This window comes from Echiichthys vipera (genome assembly GCF_963691815.1).
Source record: "Echiichthys vipera genome assembly, chromosome: 15".
NCBI lineage: Eukaryota > Metazoa > Chordata > Actinopteri > Perciformes > Trachinidae > Echiichthys > Echiichthys vipera.
In genome coordinates, this window is record NC_139840.1 from 4,423,815 (window position 1) to 4,444,429 (window position 20,615).

The following is a 20,615-nucleotide window of genomic DNA, read 5'->3' on the forward strand; positions in this document are numbered from 1 at the left end:
TTTGCTGTCCTGCTGTATACAGCTGGTAGTACGCTGCCTAGGTTTCGACACAAGGGTCACCATCTTGGGCCACGTGCAGAGAGGTGGGACCCCCTCGGCCTTTGACAGGATCCTGGTAAGTCACACTCCAATCTCTAATTCTTCTCTTTGAATAAAAATTGAATGTAAATTCTCTCCAGTTGCAAGTTGATTCATTGGCAGGGTAGTCAAAATCACATTCTCTTCGTCATATGTTTCAAGCCTTGAAAAAACCCTAACATGCTTATTTAATAACATTGCAAACATGCTGCTGCTCATTATTCACCTCAAATGATCTTTGACCTTTGCAGGCCAGTCGTATGGGCGTGGAGGCAGTGCTAGCGTTACTGGAGGCGTCTGCCACCACCCCAGCATGCGTTGTGTCCCTAGTCGGCAACCAGGCTGTTCGACTTCCTCTTATGGAGTGTGTTCAGATGGTGAGATTGTGTGTATGCTTGTTGGAGAGACAGAGGTCAAGCGTGCACACAGAAAGTCAGCTCGCTCTACCACACATTAACCTTGACCTTTTCTTATAACATACAGATTTTTAAGAGTATTAATGACTTTAGTTGGTTAGAATATATGTTTTTAATGTGATGTTTTAAACTCACAACCCAACGTAAGCACTTTGGGATGAGTACTGAGGGAAACGTGATCAGAGATGGTCACCCTGTCTGTAGAACATGCAGAACATATCTGCAAACTGCTGTTATTATGGTTATGTTTGTGCAAACTAAAGGTGCTGCTAATTTTTATTAATGGTTTTCAATATGAAACTTGGTGTGTGTGAACATTTTCAACACATTTTAAAAATACGGTGATAATCGTGATAACCCTGATGATTTTGGTCACTATAATCGTGCTGGTTTTGTCATACTGGTCTAACTCTACTTTGGGCTTGGTCCTAACTCTGGCTAAACTGGACCTGGTCTTGGATTTGATTTGACTCGATGAAGTTGGTCTTGACTAAAGCCCTGCCACCACCAACCATTACCTGCGAGACAGATGAGACAGCGAGCATACCACAGACACACCCAAACAGAGCCAGTAGCCTTTCACGACAACAAATGAACACATGGCAAATTTGACACGTATGATGAAAAAGCTCTTGTGTTTTTGTTTTGTCACCAGACCCAAGAAGTACAAAAGGCTATGGATGAGAAGAAATTTGACGAGGCAGTGAGACTGCGTGGCAGGTAATCTTTTTTAAACTACTTTGAAATGATTAAATACCAGATGAATTTGCCTATAAGCTATTTTAAAAGTTAGATAACACACATGAAAGGCTTAAGTAGAGTTAATAGAGAGATAGCAGCGCTGAAGAAGAGAAAGTGCAACAGGAAGTCACTTTCTCCTACTGCTTCATTAGACTTCTTCTTTTTATTGCACAAATTCCAGACTCAGACACACTCACTCTCTTGTTGACCAGTGTGTTTAGCTGTGTGACTCTAGAAGAAGAATTACTTTATTGATCCCGCAACGGGGAAATTTAATTTTTTTTCACTCTAATTATTAATCATGTCACACACAGGCCTGAAATACACACATGCACAAACAGGACCTATACATGCAATTAAGGAGAGATGGGCGAGCAAGTGGCCGGTGACCGACTGCCCGAGCAGTTGGGGGTCCAGTGCCATGCTCAATAGCACCTCTTCAGTGTCCAGGAGATGAACTGGCAGCTCTCCAGCCACCAGTCCACGCTCCATTCATGGTCCACACAGGGACTTCAACCAGTGACCTTACGGTTCCCAGCCAAGTCACCTATGGACTGAGCTACTGGCTCTAACGGCTTTCTCCACAGCAGCAACAGAGCTGACACCCATTGTTGATTCACTACTGTACATTATCGAACTTTCTTTTTCACGTGTGTTGTCTGCAGGAGCTTTGAAAACAATCTTGCCACCTACAGACTCCTCTCCTACCGGAAAGCTGACTCTGAACTTCCAAATGTAGGTACCCTTTTAACCAAATAATACATTTAAAAAAAAACAATTATATCAATTAATTACATTACCACAAGTTTAATTCTCCTAATGTATCTTTCCACCAGTGGCGCTGAGATTTGTACGGTAGCATAAGGTACTTCCTGGTCAGGTGCCTTGTGGGTGCTGCAGTCTTTTTGTGACACTAACAGAGTCTGTTTTTCTGTGACCGTCTGTCCTGAGGGAGAGGAGGAGGCTGGGGATGAAGACAAGTCTGATGTATGTGATGAGTAATGAGACTGCAGCTGGGCTGACTTCTGCAGCAAGGTTCACAGAGCAGATAAGCTTTTCAGCAACTAGTTGAGATCCTTTACAATGATCCCTCTTATTCACTTTGGCTTCTAATTCCCCCATGCTGAGATACAATTGAATTTAAACCCGTGAGTGGATTTTATGTAGTATCTAGTCTGCTTTTTAAGACTAAACTTCTCTCAGGACATTTTATTTGACACATGTTTATACAGTATTGTACCACAGTGCCACATAATGACAGTGCTTGTTATCTATTGCTCTCTGTCTGCTTATTTCTTCATGGCTTTGCTTAGAAGAAGAAATGTGGAGTTGCATTAGTGCTTCACTGAAGGCGCCCCACGAGCCACTCTGTCAAGGACAATCTCAGCGTTGGCCGTGATCTGCTTCAACTAAACCTGAAATAGCCCTCCTTAAAGTTAAATGTCGTCTGTGGAGACGATGTCCGAAGTGTCTTTGCTTATTCATAACTCAAACTGCGCAGGCTTCTCACTCTCCCTGTCAAAAATGGTCTATGGCTGCAAAAAATGAGAGCTCTGCTTCGGATAGCTTTAAATAAGATGCGGGAAATAACTCTAGTCTCTCTCGATTCACATTTATGACACTTGTAAACCCACTGTGAAGGTGTAGCAGAGAATAATGATACTATAATGGAAAAATACACAACCCAGTGTTAGGGCCTATGGCTCAATTTCTATGATGTATAGCCATCCTGATTTGCGCTGCTTTTTCAGTGGTCAACCTCGGGGAGAAGCTAGAATGTAGTCGCTGAAGACTCTCACTTGACTCTCGAAGACACTTGCCACCGTCTACTGGGTGAAAGTTGGTCGTGTGTATAACCCAACTATTCACCCCTACCTCCTCCCTAAGGCCTTCCTAAGCAGAGCTGGGGCTTGTTGTACTACGTCACCTGACCTCTGGAGCACTTGCTCTTTTTTTCTGGGGACTGGGCTGAGCAAAGTTATGAATTAGAACAGGAAAGGTTTGATCTAGTAATTAGTATACAAGACCAAAAAACCAACCAAGACAATGCTCTTAGTTTTGCCATTGAGAAGTGCACCAGCAGATGAGAGTTGGAAGCTTGTCCACTTTGAGCTTCTCCACATCATCTTTACGTTCTTTAACCCAATCCATGGATTCTGTCAAAGAATTGCAGGAAAAAAGTTTTAAGGCCTTATCTACGGTATAATTAGCGTATGTACGCGTGTACACCTGAAAAATCGACCATGCGCTCTTTGATATTAGGGGTTAAAAGTTGCTTTGTGGCAGTTTTGGAGTGTGCCCTAAAAGCATTTTATACTCCACTACTATTTTCAGTGGTTGTCATGAGAAAGCAGCTGCAGCATGTGGCTTCTTGCATGCAAGGTGACCTTTGCCTGTTGCTGTACAGCTCTGAGGAAAAGTCTTGCCTGGCTCCTCAGCAGTTAATGAGACATGGTTGGCATAATCAGACAGCACTTGTCCTGTCAGGCATGGAGAACGCTTGATTTGTAAAATAATCCTGTGGTGGTAAAAGTAAAAAGGCACGTAGTCACCTGCAGTGATTTTTGTCCCAATGTGCCTCCTTCATGTTTGCTACAGAAAGCCCTGCTTGCCTTCATTGCAGTAGCTGACATACTGTTATCTTCAAACCAAGCATCATACATGCTGTGACTGTCCAGTGAAATAAAGAAGTGAAGTGATGTTTAAAATGTGTCAAAGCTTAGGGCTTTTCTAACATACGGCCACCCTGTACACAGGTGCAAGGTTTGTTTCGTATATTCCTGCGTGTAGTGTGTGTGACTGCTGCTCTCTGTCATTCATAGAGCTCCTTTAACGTTGCTGTGCTGAACGTTGGCGCCCCAGCAGCAGGTATGAACGGCGCTGTGCGTTCTGCAGTCAGGGTGGGAATCACTGAAGGCCACAAAATGTTTGCGGTCAACGATGGCTTTGAGGGATTCTACAAGGGACAGGTAAAAGTAAAACTCATACATACACCTGTGTGGGGTACATATTTATTTACAGTACATTTGTCTAGGACTGCATCATTTTATCTCACAGTTATTTTTTATAAAGCGTCTAACCTCTAACCAGACAAATGCGTCTAGCTCATGTTTCATTTGCTCTGTCACATCTGGCTCCCCTAAAGTTCAGCCCAATTCTGAGGAAGCCAGTGAACAGCAGTTTATCCCCTCCCTCACTGACAGAGGAGAGTCATAGTTATTAATGTAACTAGCGTTCTCATTCCAGCACAGCTTATCAGGCTCTCAACGCTGCGATCAAACTGTCAAACTAGGCAGCCCTGATCAAATATGAATCACAATTCTGTTACAGTATTGCCTATTTATCTCCCAAAATGTTCTCAGAGACACGTTTTAGTGTACTGTTGTTGTTGTCGTGACCCAGCCACCATTGTCTTCCTGCGGACCAAGCACTGCCTTTGTTGTAGGATGATCTTATTGCGTCCAGAGGGCATTTTGGTCTGCACCTTTTGATACAGCCCCTTGAAAATCTAAATCAGCAAATAGAGAAAAGTTCTCAGCATCTTCTCAGAGGCCAACGATAGTATGAACGATTTATTTTGTCAACATCTGCAACGTCCCAAAACTCAAAGATATCCAATCTAAAAGGATCAGAACAGATGATGAACATTCACAGTTTTGAACGTTTTGCTGAACAACGATTCGTTATCAGAGGTGTCGTTGATTCATTTTCTGTCTATCAACTGTTTGTGTCAATAAAACATTTGTCCGAAATAAAAGGCATTTAAAACCAATTTTAGAAAACTTTTTAGAAAATACTTTTTTAAACATCATAAAACATGATTTTGCTGTTATTTCGCAGTACAGCAAAGATGTGCCTGAAAGTCATTAGGCAGGGTAAGGAACGCAATCACAACCCCCCCCCCCCACACACACACACACACACTGTGTGAAACATGAGCGTCACTTACTCTAAAAATATTATTATAATTATTATTGTTATTATTAAAGATGATAGAAGAATACATGTTGGCTGTCCAGCGTATATGAATGTTTTGTGTGCATGTGTATTATCTTTTGTACAGATTATATTCTCAATTCAGTTGACCTATTTATCAGAACACCAGTACGAGAAGAAGCAACGTTTGCTGATTTTTAGTCAGCAAACTCGTCAAATGTTCTAATAAATTAACACCAAATATATATATTAATAATGAAATCTCTACTAATTTGGTCTTTCATAATAATGGCCTCAGTATTGTGAGAACTCAAGCGCAAGAGAAGTTTATTCAGCTTCAATAAATATTACAGTCCCACTGTGTTCACTGTAGCTCCGGGTTTCCACGTTACTCAAGTATGTGCAGAGACGTATTTACCTGAACTCGACACCGCTGGCAGGCCAACACAGCTCTGACGTGATTGGTCAGGCCGCTCTGCCTTTTCTCTGTGGGTGTTATTTCTTCACTCTGCACCTCTCTATCATAAATGGCTTTTATTACATCTGATGTGTGGATGCTGAGAGACTCCTGAATTCCTCAGTGATAGGGTCAGATAAGGTTAAATCCTATCAGCCCATGAATGGGAATATAAACTTATATCTGCAAACAATAGGGGTAAGAAGCATTCCTTCCCTACCGACCAATAGCAGGGGGCAGGAAAGTGGCGGTGCAGTCACTTTCCTCCTTCTCTGCTGCGCTGACCACTGTGATAAGACTAAGGCTGTCCAGATAAACAGAGCTACTTAGGGTAAGCCAATTACTTCACTCCCACAGCAGCTATACCATGCGTTCACACACATACTCTTGGTAATAATAGTTCTCTGATTGTACGCATGCTTTCCGCAAGCACACGCATACACATTTTTAGCTGTGCAGAGTAGCAATGACTTGTTGAAAGCGATGAAGCGAGGCAAGTTGTCATGTTAAAGGATAATTGAAACTGTGATCCGGGCTAAAACCCCAACTAAGCAGGACACTGATTATAACGTAGAGCTGCTGGATAAATGCAGCTATGCTGGCACAGTAACAGCACAATGACAAGAAGGAATATCTGGTAATATACAGTTGGGGTGGGACAAAATATATAGTGTACTTGTACTGTATATATAGATACACTGATGCCAAATATCAGTATTTTTATTACAACAGATTCTCGTACGTGGGCGACACAGCGAACATGCAGAGCCACCTCGTTTGTCTTGTACATGACTACTTTTTGGTAGTTTGTAAACTAAATTTACACAAATTGAAAAGCTTTCAGTAAGTCATGGTCATATACCTCCTCTGAACACTCACACTAACAAAACACTGTTGTGCTTCAGCAGGTCGACCTATCGCCAGTTTATGGCTATTTTACATTGGAATGATGGCACATGTAGACATGAACAAGTGTGAGTGTGTGTGTGTGTGTGTGTGTGTGTGTGTGTGTGTGTGTGTGTGTGTGTGTGTGTGTGTGTGTGTGTGTGCCTTTTTAGGGATTTTTTTTCTTCTTCAGTTACACAAATATCATGATTTATCGTAGATGATTGCATAGGCAGTGGGATGATATGAAAATTTAATGTCATGATTATCCTGGCCAAAATAATTGCAAGGCACAGCTACTTTATTTGTAACGCACTTTTCATACACAAGGCAGACTCAAAGTGCTTCACAGCTCAACATGTCATGAATTCAAATGCATCACAGAAAGACAAGGAGAATAAAAACATAGACAATAATAAAAACAGTGCGGACGTTAAAAGTGCAAAGATTTAGCAGAAAGCTAAGGTGAACATAAAAGTGTTCAGTCTAGTTTTAAAAGTGGTCAGAGTGGGTGAAGTGAGTGAGTTGATTCCAGCTGTTTGTTGCATAATGACTGAAAGATGCATCCCCTTGATTTGAGTTTACTCTGCGAACCACCAGCAGATTGGCCTCAGAGGATCTTAGTGATCTAGAAGGCTTATGTAGTGGGATTGCGATACATATATGTTATTTGATAATATACAAATGTCTGTCTCCACCCAAATACAATGGATTTAAATACCCTCAGTTCCCATTGGGTCCTTTTGCTTGAAAATCTGTGAACTTGAGGGGAAAAGGACTTGAAAACAGACCTAAATGTACATGTCTGCTCGAGTTTAGATATTTTCAGCTGGATAGAAACTTCTTTTGATATGTTCATTCATTAAACAGGCTACGTTTATCTGTCTGCAGGTGTGTCTGCTGCAGCCAGTTTGCTAGTTCTCATAAAAATCCTCACTGTTGTAACAGTGATTAACCTTGATCCATTTCATGTCTCAGAAGGAGTGAAAGGCCTGAGTTTGATCTGTGGTGCTCAAGGGCCTGGAAAACACATTCAGCAGCCACACCTTTGTTTGAAATCAGTTTGATCCACAGAACGCACTGTCAACAGGTTTCAAGGGACAGTCTCTTCTGTAGAAAGTAGCCCTCATAAAATCTGTTGACAATGAGGTGCTGTTGATTATTATTGAATCATCACCTGAACATCAATAAGAAGTGGTTTTAGCATAAATTGAAGACAGCGTATGTAAATGTGATGTTGTTTTTGAAATCAGATCAAGGAGATCAAATGGGGAGATGTTGGTGGTTGGACTGGCCAAGGAGGTTCACTGTTAGGGACAAAACGGTAAGCTTTCGCCTTAGACTCATGATTTCTATCTGTAAGAGTCAATGAAGGAGTATATATTAGTATAGTATCTTACTCACCGTCCCCTGGAATATGAATCATATCTGAATGGGGCTTGTTTTTTTCCCTTGCATGATTATTCATTTCATGTGTTGTCAGTGTAACTGTTCCCTGATAAAGATACTACTGATACTGATAACTGATAAAACATGTATTACATTTTCTAAGGTTTGTTATAGTAACTCTAAAAAAAACCCAACATCTTTCACACACAACACAATTCAATCATTTGTCCCATGAGAGGGAATGTCGACTGTAAATAAACACAGAGTTTAAGACGACAGTGCTCATCGTCGAAACACCATGGGGGAATATCATCTGTCAAGACAGATGGTCGTCCGTCATAGAGCCCGGTCTGGTCGACGTGTCCTGCCCGTTAAAAGGAAGGATCTCGTTGCCTCCGCGGGCAAAACTGCTGGATGAATGTATAGATAGCGCGGCTCGCTGCTGCTCATGGAGGAATTGTTGGGTTTCTGTAAATCGTGAATAAGTCATAGAGTGTCATCGAGACCTAATCTATCTGTGAAGTGTCTTGAGATAACTTTTGTTATGATTTGGCACTGTAATTATTTCCTTTCTATGTCCCAGAACTCTTCCAGGCAAACATCTCGAGAAGATTGCCGAGCAGATTAAGATCCATAACATCAACGCCCTGCTGGTTATCGGAGGATTTGAGGTATGAAATGATACCTGATTTAGTCTTGTGTTATTCCAAAAAGCTTCAAATAATAGTATACAAGTAGAAATCCTAAGTAATCCGAAAAGATATATTTGAATTATTTCCATTGGTCGGCATTATTGTACCTGCCCTAGTGCATTATTGTTAAGCGCTCTCTCTTATCACGTAATGTAATTCACATGCCGTGTGACTGATTTCACTGATTTGCTTTTCATTTGCAAACCTGTCTCGACTCAGAATGCAGTGAAAACATATAAATGTTAAATGCTCTCTTCCTGTCTGCCCATATATGGTTATTACCAGTGACGTGCAGTGAGGGTTGGGGTTGGGGAGGCAATGACTCACAAGTCAGATTTACAAACATACGGTAGGATGCCAATAGGAAAGGATGAGAGAATAGGAGAGAACAGGATGCTGAAAACCATTTAAAACACCATTGCCACTGTATATTGCAGTATATCTTACCTTTACTGTAAATGACTTCTTGCTTTGACTGAAAGTCCAGCTTTGGAAAATGTCTTAGTTTAGAAATCAAATCCTCCATTTTCAGGGCGAGAAATGACAGCTTGTCGCTAAGCTCTAAAGCGTCGCACAGCACACTTCTGTGTTTACTTTTTGCACAGGGGTCAGAGTTCACCGTGACCTGGCTGGATGCAGGCTATCAGGCTGCTCACTATCGCCGCCTTCCTTGAGGCAGAGGTACTGCCGGCCTCAGGGCAGCATTCTCCCTGTGGATTTATGTCACATCAATAAGATGTGAATATTACACACATACGTAAAATACATTACTGACCACCATGGAAAAGAAGACTTATGCTTTTATTACATAAAAGTGTCTCAACCATCATATTGGAAACATACACAGACATGGGAAAAAGCACGCGCCGTTTGCACGCGCTCAATCCAGTTTGTGAGTGATTGCGCAATCTGGAGGGAGGCTCGGCTGTCCATGCCTCACCTCTTGTCTCCGAAGAGACTCCGTTTATTTAAGCAGGAAACACAGAATTTTCCAGAGGACAAATGTTAATACTTGTGTTATTTTATTATTTAGTTTCTTTTTCCTTTCATGATGACAGCGGAGGCACAGCCTCACCTGCCCCCCCTGACTGCACATCACTGGTTATTACTTTATGACCAAGCGGCAAAGACAAAACTTTGTGATGGTTTTTATGTAAAAACTCTATTCAAATTATTATCAAAAGATGTAGAGTGAGCTAGATGTGAAAGAGGAGTGTTTTTGTTACATTTTGGGTCTGAAAAATTGAAAATTATAGAAAAAATTATAAAGAAAACAAAACAATCAGTGAGCTAGGAACATGAAGTAAATGAAACAATGTACATTTTCCCAAAATGCACTGTTTTTTTACTCAAGCAGCTCAGTCAGAAAATGAACACTGTCTCCCTCCTTGTCTCTCTGTGTGTGAAACTACATCGTCTACTTCCTCTGTGTGAAACTGTCTGTCTTGATTAGCCTAGCCTGGCTCTCTCCTCTTGGCTTCTCCCATCACTACAGTCCGCCTAGACCTTTTGTCCGTCCCATCCCCTTTGCTGTCTCTGATCTCCCTACTGCATTGCTCTTATGATCCATCTATCCTCAATAGGCCCTTCCTACCTCAAAGCCCTCTTTTCTATAAGCCCCGCCTGCCACAAGTTTACGTCTTCCCTACACATCAACCCAACCAAGCTGTTCACATTTCAGTCTACATACATTAGCTCTGCGTGCTGCGCATGGGTGTGTTGATGTGGTGTGAATGGTTCGATTAGATAAGATGGTATGTAGATGTCCACTGCCATCACTCAGTGCGTTTACATGCAGTTTAAAAACCTGATTATATTCGGGTTAAGGACATACCCCGGTTTCTTAATCACCATGTAAACACCGTACCCTGGGTAAAATTTGGGTTTTCATACCCCGGTTAACAGACCTAGAGAACTCCTTCAGTTCCCCGACACACATGTAAACAGCGTTCTCGGATTATTATCGTGTTTCTCATCTGCGCATGCTCCCCACTCCGCGGCAGTGGTTTTTGACCCAGAAATAGATTAAACGAGGAAGCAACGGCTCAGAAAACAACGTGAAAAAAACTGGAGAACTTCGCAACAGCAAGTAACATCACTACCAAGAAGACCCGTTAATGTCGTAATTTTGTCCAAAAGTCGGCCGTTTGTGATTTTGACAAAGGTGAACGGGAAAAAAAGCTGTATTCAGTCCAGCTGTATGTTGGCGGTGCACCTACTACTGTACCAGAGGAAGAGTTACTCCTTCATTTTCCCATTCAACCCCCTCTCATGTATACGAGGGGAACTTCAGTAATCCCATCATTCCCTTTTTTCGTCCATTTTCGGGTTACTGACTGTGAATGTTCTTGTGAATGGGTGAATGTGACAAGTAGTGTGAAAGCGCCTTGAGTAGTCAGAAGACTAGAAAGGTGCTAAATACGTCCACTTACCATTTAGTATTTACTATTAAAAACGTTTTTAAATAATTTCCATATTTGGTTTCCTCGTCTTAAAGTCAATGCGTTTTTGGTAAGACGTATTTTTGTTCTACGACATAATATACATCAGTAAATACCCTACTTTCAAGCTTGTACGAAGCCTTTAAAAGGCGGTTGCTAACAACACTACAAGCCTTATCACTCCGTACAAGCAAAATCAGTTGGAAGTTAGTGGCTGGTGTAGTTTGTTAGCTTTTTACTTCTGGCGATTGCATTTACAAAAATCATAAAAGTGGTCGTCATTTGTAAAGATAATCTTGCTGAAAAAATGTATGAGTATCATAAACATCTGTTTGCCACAGGGCTTATTTTCTGCCATAATCCAAAATCCAACGGAAAAAGTACTTGATACATTATACAAATTATGACTTCCAAATTAAGTACTCGAGTACTCACGCCCATCCCTAGGTCTAAGGGTTTTTTGGGTTTTTAGTGTTAAAGATATAACGACTAAGCAAAGATGTCTGTACGCTAAATTAGCTTACCTTTTGTCGTGTCCGTCATAGACCTCACAATTAAATGCACATAGTGAGTAGCTGCGCTCAAATTCATTATAAAAACTATATCAAAACTGGGTTTGACTCCATCCTGCGGCCCTTTGCTGCATGTTATACCCTCTCGCTTTCCCATTTCCTATGATACTTCAGCTGTTCTGAACAATAAAGCCATGGAAAGGCCAAAACAATAACTTAAAAAACAAACAAAAAACACTCCTATGTCCTCATGTCCACTGTCTTGTGAAGACCTTGGTGTTGGGCCTTTTCATTTTCCTCCCACACCTCATTCTGGTCTGTACATCCTCAACGATAACCAGTAAGACGCTGACTCTCACCGCTGCAGGCCTACGTGGGATTACTGGAACTTTCTGCTGCGCGGGACAAATATGAGGAGCTCTGTATTCCCATGGTTATGGTCCCTGCCACCGTCTCCAACAATATACCTGGGTCAGACCTCAGCATTGGCTCAGACACCGCTCTGAATGCCATTACTGATGTAAGTGTGGCTGGGTTAGAGTGTCTGTCAAGTCCATCTGCAAACACATACACCGTCCAGCCTGTCAGAGTTTTGGGGCTCCGCTGATTGACAGCTCACATCCTCACATTAACAATCAGAAGCTGGACTTCAGCAAAGGGCTACTGCTGTAGTAGTGTCAAGTGTCAGGTGTCAGTAGGCTGTATTATTATCCGTGTAAACACAGGGAGGTGACACTTAACAATACCTGTAAGTAGGGTGTTCTTAGACCTATGTGGAACATGCAGACTTAACTCTCTGCTTTCACATAAACAAACCATATCAACATGGTGGTACAGGACACAGTATGAAAACAAAGACTCAAACACAGCCATTCAGACTGGTGAGACATCCTCAGAAAAAATGCTACAGAAAATGAATTGCTAGGCCCCAATACATTGACTTTTTTATTTATTTGTTTATATTAAATATCCTTGAATTACAGATTCTACAAGTACTTAGTCAGTGAAAGGTCACTGAGGTAAATGTTGCAGCCATAGAGAACAGTAAAAACTCAATCTCAAGTACCAAAGAAGCTAATAAGCAGGGTCCTGCTAATGTCCGCACACATGGCATCAGGGCACATACAGCAGAAAACCCTTTATACTGGTTGTTGTTGAAGGTGAGCTGTTCAGCAGAGGTCCCAGGTAAGTGCTAGGGCATGCAGTGACATGTTGTGTGGCATGTTTTTGGCGCGCGGGCCTGGCGTATCTGTGCGGCCCGCTCTATGTTTGTTTGGGAAACAGCAGATGACCGGACGTCAATCTGGTTCAATGCAACAGGGACGCTTTGCTTGCATCCATGTGGCACAGAGACAGTGCGTTTGTACAGTATGTCTGCATGCATGTACAGGTCCAGCAGCAGGCATGTACAATCCAGTAACACTGGCTGCAGGCTACATTTTAGTCTTGTTATTGTTTTGGAACAGGCAAGGCCCTCTGTACATTCGTGCACATAAAAGGAAACATCGCCCACAGCCTCTGGAGTCCCCCGCAGTCTTTATCTTGTCGCGTCAACATCTTCATGTGTCAGCTAGGGAAACGATCCCCCCCCCCCACACACACACACACACAACTCCCCCATCCCATCTCCTCTAAGCCAACGGGAAGCCAAAGCCCCTGTCACCTGGAGAGAGCCAGTCAGCTGGCAACCATGTTACAGAGCTGCATCTTTATGGTCTCAGTTTATTTAAAGGGGCTCCCTTTATTTGTGTCCTTTCACCCCGGTGGACTAGAGGTGTTCAGTACATCTGCAAACCAATCTTTAACGCAGAATTCTCAGGCTGATCTGACGATTGACAAAAAAAAAGTTATTTCCAGGGTTGGGAAAGCTCCTAAAACAATATTTGGATTATCATTCACCAGCTCCGTAGAGGGAAACACCACCATGTAACCCCAGGTTAGACCAGTATCAGCGATGTCCAAATGAGATGATACATTTTCAATTCTTTAGGAGTTCTCAGTTGTTTTGTACATGTGTATACTATATATGCAACTGATTACATAGTACATACTGTAAACAATTAGCATTTGGTATTGAGCTTGGACCGTTACAACCCAAAACATTTCAGTGATGATGGATACAAGCCAAGGGAGCCTCTGTGAACCATGAAGCAGCCTGTAAATACCCTGTAGTAGTCAGATATGTAGTGTGCCTCCTGGTGCTCTAACCCTTTATTACGGCCACCACCATCAGGCCTTTGAGTCCCTGCTGCAGCTGTATGAGGCCCGGGTCGACTACGAGGAGTTTTGCATCCCGATGTGCATGCTGCCTGCTACCATTAGTAACAATGTGCCCGGCACCGACCTCAGTATCGGCGCTGACACATCCCTCAACGCCATCGTGGAGGTAAGGGCCAGTGGGAAAGACAAAAACACGAAAGGCGAGAGGAATCCTGTAGGTACTTGTCTTGTTAAACTGAGAGTTAATGTGGAAAAATCTAGTTAATCATATGACGATACCTTGATAACATAATCAGCTTTGCAGAGAGTGGAATTATTGTCACAGTGTACTTAGAAATACAGCGCTCTGATGACCATGATGTACTTGCATGTAAGCTGACTGCTGTTGTGTTGCATTGATGATCTCTATTTTGGAAGCTGTTATGTGTCAAAAATCTTCTCCTCCTGCTAGCAGAGTTTGTAATACTGTTTGTGTTTGAGGAGTGCATCACTGTCACCTGTTTATAAGTCTGGATTACAAAAGACTTCTTTTTTCCTGGTGTACTGCTGATACCAGATAAGTGGAAAATCCCACATTTGAGAAGGAAATTGTAGCATCATGTGATCAGTATTTTCACTCAGTTAATGAATCACATCAATCATTTATATCAAAAGTGGTCGTCCTTTTTCTGTTGATTGAATAACAGATGCATCATTTCAACTCACTGCTTCAGTGAACAAATCTAACATGTTAATAACTATATCATCTGCGTGTGATTCAGACATGCGATCGCATCAAGCAGTCAGCCAGTGGCACCAAGCGGCGGGTCTTCATCATTGAGACCATGGGGGGCTACTGCGGCTACCTGGCCACCGTGGGCGGCCTGGCCGCAGGCGCAGACACCGTCTACATCTACGAGGAGCCGTTTGACATCCGGGACCTGCAGGTCAGAGACACAGTCTGCCCACAGCAAAATCATTTGCCTTTTTATAACATTATATTTCTGAACCTTCAGTTAACCTCAGTAGTATACAGTAATATACATCAGTAATATACATCTTTTGAAATGTAATGTCTGGCTCCGAGCGTCCCTGGGTTCATCCCTGCCCCTGTCTGGATGTTTCAGGAGTGTGCAGGTGACCCAGATTATGAGGCGTCTGAAGCCATTTATTAATAACCTCTGAACTGCATCACACATTCCATGACAACAGATCCCGTCAACACAGATCAGGTTGGGGTGATTACATGTGGCGGTGCTGCCACCGTGCTTCTGCTGTTACCGTCACACTGTGTCTCTACTCAGCTCATTAAAACAATTACATACAGAAGTGTGCCACAGTGCTTATGAAAACACGTTCAAATCTATATATAGGTCCCGACCTAACTTCAGATAGTCTGTGATCATTTTCTTTTTTAAGAGGGGTAGGGGTGGAGGACGAATGTTCAGGTGGAGATAGCAAGTCAACAGTAAATGCCACATAGAAGTGGTAAACTTCATCTGAAAGATGGAAACTGAAGAGTCATTTCAGTGCTGTGTCAAGTTCTTCTAGTCATAAATCATCATTAATTAACATTAAAAAAAAGTGTATAAGGTCTTAGTACATCATACTGTGAGTTTATGATTCACATTATCATGCACTCATGCTATCATAGCATGTTATGTAATACCACATTAAGACACACACGGACTTTGAGGAGCATCATAGAAAAATCCATCCATCCATTTGGGCTCAAAGATCTTTACCATATCTGTGAGAATTGCATTTTTCAGAAACCAGATAGTGAGCACTTCTGTTGTGAACTGATCTTATTGTCAGTAAACCTAAGACATCCATCCTAGAGGTCCCAACAGCTCATTTTATACAGTGAGTTTCAAAACAAATGCTCTCAGTACATTGAAATGGCTGCTATACTACGAAGTGTCAGCACAGGGGTGTAGTGGTTAGCACTGTCGGCTCACAGCAAGAGGGTTCCAGGTTCATGAGTTTGCATGTTCTCCTGGCTTCCTCCCACAGTCGAAAGAAGGTATTAGGTTAAATGGTGACTGTGCATGTGAGTGTGGATGGTTGTCTGTCTCTGTGTCCGCCTGTGTGTGTGTACCCCGCCTCATACCCAATGTCAGCTGGGATCACCTCCAGCCCCAAGCGGTTGCAGATGATGATGATGGATGAATCCACAAGAGTCTCGGCTTACCAGTCAGACCCAGTTTATGCAACTCAGGACTGTTTATAGTCTATATGCAGAAATATTGAGATAATACATTTTAGAATAGGCTAAAATTACACATTTGTGCTGCATGAGACAAACTGCATGTTCTATTCCAATGTTCAGACCACTAAGGGGTTAATCTTGTAGAGTTTAATATATGTCATTGTGGGATTTTATTTTTGAATAGTTTTTTATTCTATTGCCTCGTGTGAGCCACTTTGTACTCTACAGATAATAATGTACCATTAAGCGTCGACAGAAGAATTAGATTCATTGATTGGGAGTTTGTTTGTTTGAGTTGTTAGTAACATAATGCTTTATTCAATTATATTAATATTCATTATGAAAAGACCAAGATGAAACAAAAAGTCACTAATGTTTGGCAGACAGAGTTTCTCAGCAGTAACACCCAAACAGATCTTTACTTGGCTTTAAAACCACTCTTGGCTTAATCAGAAGGGTAGAAACAGCAGATACGACGCCCCCTGGTGGTGTAAACGTCACCTCGCAGCTCTCTATTCTGGAGGGGGAGTCGAGACGGAGGCGTGTGATTTGTGGCTGGTTCGGCTGCTGGTGCAGGTTGCAGGCTGCCGTCGCTCCGTTTAACGTGAGGCTCCGCTCTCTGTGTTTTCAGGCCAACGTGGAGCATCTGACGCAGAAGATGAAGACGAGCATCCAGAGAGGCTTAGTGCTCAGGTGAGACTCAGTACTCACAGTCGGTCTGTTTGAAGTGTTACATTTCCACTGCTGTTTCCTTGGCAGTAGCCTTGCCACACACTGTTTAGCCTGCGGGATATTGCATGGGAATGTGTGAATGTGACTGTCTGAAGGAGAGAACTCGGGTAAGGAATGTCAAAGTATTAGTATAGTACAGTATCTATGTTTAATGTGAATGTCTTTGTGTTTAACGGATTACACAAAACCAGTTGGTCTTAAAATATGTTTGACAGCTAATCGACCTTACACACTTTACTTCATGTCATCTATTTTAGTCCTCTGCACCATCACACTGCTTCCAGCAGGATGGAGGTCTGTGAAAAATAGGACAAATGGAGTATGTTGAACAGTGTGTAGGTGACATTGTGTGTCTGCGCTGAGGTTCGCACCTGCGTAATTCCATTATTAAAAGACACACTCGAGCACAGTGCTGCATTGCAAGTGGCTCTGCAGGTGGACAGACTGATGCCCCAGGGCACTTAAGCACTAGGGCACTAGGGATATAGAGAACCAAGAGCTTGAGGACACTAATTACAAAAACTCTTTTCAGAATCTGCGTTTCTGTGACATTGGACAATCCACAGTCAACAACTTTCATAGGCGGTTATTTCTTAGATTTCTTAGAAAGAAGTCCCAAAGAAAAAGCAAGTTCTTACTTCTTTGTTATTTCAGTGAACCAACCCTTTAACGAACCTGTTGCCCGTGTAATGTGCGTGTTTTAGAAACGAGAACTCCAACGAGAACTTCACCACTGACTTCGTCTACCAGCTGTACTCTGAGGAGGGACGGGGAGTGTTCGACTGCAGGAAGAACATCCTCGGCCATATGCAGCAGGTTGGACACACAATTACATTAAAAATCATTAATTCATTCATCTTCAACCGCTTATCCCGGGGTCGGGTTGCGGGGGGGCTGGAGCCGATAGCCGGGCTATAAAGCATATACTTTAACTGCTACCGGCTAATGAAGTAGATTGTTTAGACGTCTGCGTTCAGAGTCAGCCCCCCCTCAATGGCGAGAGAGTCTGTGTGAATGTGTGTGTATGTGTGTGTGTGTGTGTGTGTGTTTTGGTCTACAAAGACACAGCTGTTGGAGCAGATGAGAAGGATAGGAGTAGCACAGAGGTATGAGACACCGAGGGTAAGGGGCGTGACAAAGCGGTGGTTGGAAATGAGAACGGCTTCACAGGCTGCACAGGCTGCTCACCCTGCGTGCTGTGGGGTCAGACACCCACGTGACGCAATGAACGTCCTCAGAACAGAGCGAAATAAGATAAAAAAGAGAGATCCAGGCAGAGGGCAGGATTCCACCCCACTCTTCTCGTGGGTCACATGTGATGATTGAGAGGGATTCCTTTTGTATTAGTCTGTACTTTGCTTTAAGGACAATACAACATAACTAAAACAACATTCTCTTCCCTTCTCACAGGGAGGAGCCCCTTCACCATTCGATAGAAACTTTGGCACCAAGGTTTCTGCTAAAGCCATGCAGTGGATCACACGAACGCTGAAGGAGTCGTACAAAGGAGGTGAAACAAAACTTGATAACCAACCAAATAACAAATAAACTTTCTGCAGACATCTTATTTAAATTTGGTTCCTTGTTTTTCTGGATTCACCAGGACCGGGTTTGTGTATATGCGTGTGAGTGGGTGAAGTATGTGTTTGGTCATAAAGGCTGAGGTTTGTCTTTCACGCAGGGCGAGTGTTCACTAACTCGGAGGACACGGCCTGTCTGTTGGGGATGCGCCGCAGAGCTCTGGTCTTTCAGCCTGTGTCACAGCTCCGCGACGAGACTGACTTTGTGTAAGAAACCTTTTTTTCAGTTTTACTCTTTGCAGCAATGTAGTTTATCTTTTTACATTCAATAAAAATACAGTAGTGTTTATAAAAAGTCCCAGTATAGTATTTAGAAAAAGTCCTAGCTGGAGTAAATCTACAGTGTTTCTGTATGAGTGAGGGGTGTTTGATCTAAACCCGTGTCCTCAGCCACAGGATCCCTAAGGAGCAGTGGTGGCTGAAGCTGCGTCCCCTGATGAAAATCCTGGCCAAGTACAAGACCAGCTACGACGTGTCCGACTCCGGGCAGCTGGAACACGTGACCCGCGTCCGACCCAAAGAGTCCAACCCCTCTGCGGTCATCTGACCCATCGCACTGCAGCCAGAGGAGAGCGTCACAGAACGGTGACGAGTACTCCCACAATGACTGATCGGCCGCTTCTTGACTGCTGATAAATTGAGATAGATTTTAAAAGATAGTTGGTCATTTTAAAAAGTTAGAAAGTACGGTGAAGGTATGGCACTTTTTAAAAGGGATCATCACATTTTTAGAAATTTGAGGGCGAGTTGTTCAATAGGCTAGCAGAGCTGACATAGTATTTGAAATCCACAATCAAAGTGATATAGACTTTAATATATATATTAAACTCCTTGTTATGTAGTGTGTAAGTATTCACGTTTAAGTCATCAAACTGTAGCTGTATGTCATTTTTTTGAAGCTACCTAGCTGAGCAAACCCCTCACCAGCAAGTCTAGTCTTTGTCACTTGTATTATTTTCTACGGCACTTTGAGCACCATGATTAACGTAATCCCCTAAAGCTGCTTCTAAAGAGAGAATATATCACAGGAGGATCACGCGCTGTCAGTCTGACACCTCCGCAAACCTTGGAAAACATCTACCATCGTGATTGTAACATGGAAATGTGACCTAGAGGAGGTTTAGTGAGCCTAGCTGTCTGTGTCTGATTGTCCTATCACCTGCTCAGTGTGTGTGTGTGTGTATGTGCGTCTGTGTGTGTGTTGCCTTAGTCGTTTACCCACCCTGGGATTTGTATGTGGTGTCCTGCAGTGGTATTTGTGAGTGAGGTCCTGCTTGTTCTGTAGTTTGGCAGAAAGATGGAGAGATTGTCTGAGAACTTGTACGCAACATCAACTTTATGTGCTGCCAGCGTGATGTGTGTGTCCCGTCACAGAGTAATAAAGCATTTATTGTGTGGAAAGTTACGAGATTATGTTTGTCAAACTGCTTTTTTATTAACAAATGAGAGTGAAGTTAAAGGGTCAACGTTTCACATACACATTTAAAAAACTGATTTCCTGGAATTAGAACCTGATCAACATAAAAACTAAATATTGTCTTTGAGCCGGAAGTCGTTTTCTTTTTTTTTTTTTAATAAAGAAAAATCACCAGTGTTTAACAACATATAACACTGTTTATTTATCAAATTCATAAAAATCAGAAGACCATGGGCCCTCCAGCTCTGTCCATGTTTGTCTCTGGATTGGGGTTATTAGGTATTTCGTTAGAGGATAACCTTTGTCACCTAGAAATGCAACCAGGACCAGCCAGATTTTGCTGTGCTGCACCGCAAATCCACAGGCTCAAATTTGCGTACATAACCTCAGACCAGACGTGAGATTTGATCGGAGCTCACGTCCAAATTGATAAATGCCGTAGTTTGCCAGGAAATGGTCATAAGCATGTTTTTCTGCCGTACATTCGTTTGATAAATGAGGGCCAGTGAACCCAGAATTGCTCCCTGTGCTGTGCATGGGTGTGTGAATGGTTAGATTAGATGGTATGAAGATATCTACTGCCATCAGTATGAACGTCAGTGTGAATGTGACAAGTAGTGGGAAAGCACCTTGAGTAGTCAGAAGATTAGAAAGGCGCTCTATAAGTACAAGTCCACTTACTTAAAACTTTACGTCACCGTTATCATTTGTACATACTATCGACACTGTCGGGTTGAAAAAGGATTTACACACTGCAGAGGATCTTTCTGATATTAACTTGTGTTCTGAATCGTCCTGAAGTGAAAAGAAGGAACGATAAAACCCATAAACACAGAGGAACTATAAAACCCTTATTACACCGCAGAGAAACCAACATTACCCGCTTCAAACGCAAAGTTTCCATGACCGCAAAATATTCAAAAATAAA

At 42.5% G+C, this 20,615-nt stretch overlaps 1 protein-coding gene across 3 annotated transcripts in view; it reads left to right on the top strand.

Annotated features, from left to right (window-relative positions):
* The window catches only part of LOC310958281 (ATP-dependent 6-phosphofructokinase, platelet type-like), a 40,852-nt gene extending 21,218 nt beyond the window's left edge, over positions 1-19,634 (top strand). The window contains exons 9-23 of one of the 3 annotated variants that reach the window (XM_083929145.1): positions 23-115; positions 330-455; positions 1,150-1,214; positions 1,901-1,970; positions 4,058-4,204; positions 7,767-7,837; positions 8,486-8,573; positions 11,915-12,067; positions 13,781-13,933; positions 14,529-14,693; positions 16,590-16,651; positions 17,395-17,506; positions 18,101-18,200; positions 18,372-18,477; positions 18,661-19,634. In XM_083929145.1, coding sequence (XP_083785271.1) covers positions 23-115; positions 330-455; positions 1,150-1,214; positions 1,901-1,970; positions 4,058-4,204; positions 7,767-7,837; positions 8,486-8,573; positions 11,915-12,067; positions 13,781-13,933; positions 14,529-14,693; positions 16,590-16,651; positions 17,395-17,506; positions 18,101-18,200; positions 18,372-18,477; positions 18,661-18,817 — 1,668 coding nt within the window. In that variant the 3' untranslated portion in view covers positions 18,818-19,634. The remainder of the gene's footprint in view (positions 1-22; positions 116-329; positions 456-1,149; positions 1,215-1,900; positions 1,971-4,057; positions 4,205-7,766; positions 7,838-8,485; positions 8,574-11,914; positions 12,068-13,780; positions 13,934-14,528; positions 14,694-16,589; positions 16,652-17,394; positions 17,507-18,100; positions 18,201-18,371; positions 18,478-18,660) is intronic. The other 2 variants (XM_083929143.1, XM_083929144.1) reach the window with 2 other exon arrangements.
* The last annotated feature ends 981 nt before the right edge of the window (positions 19,635-20,615 follow it).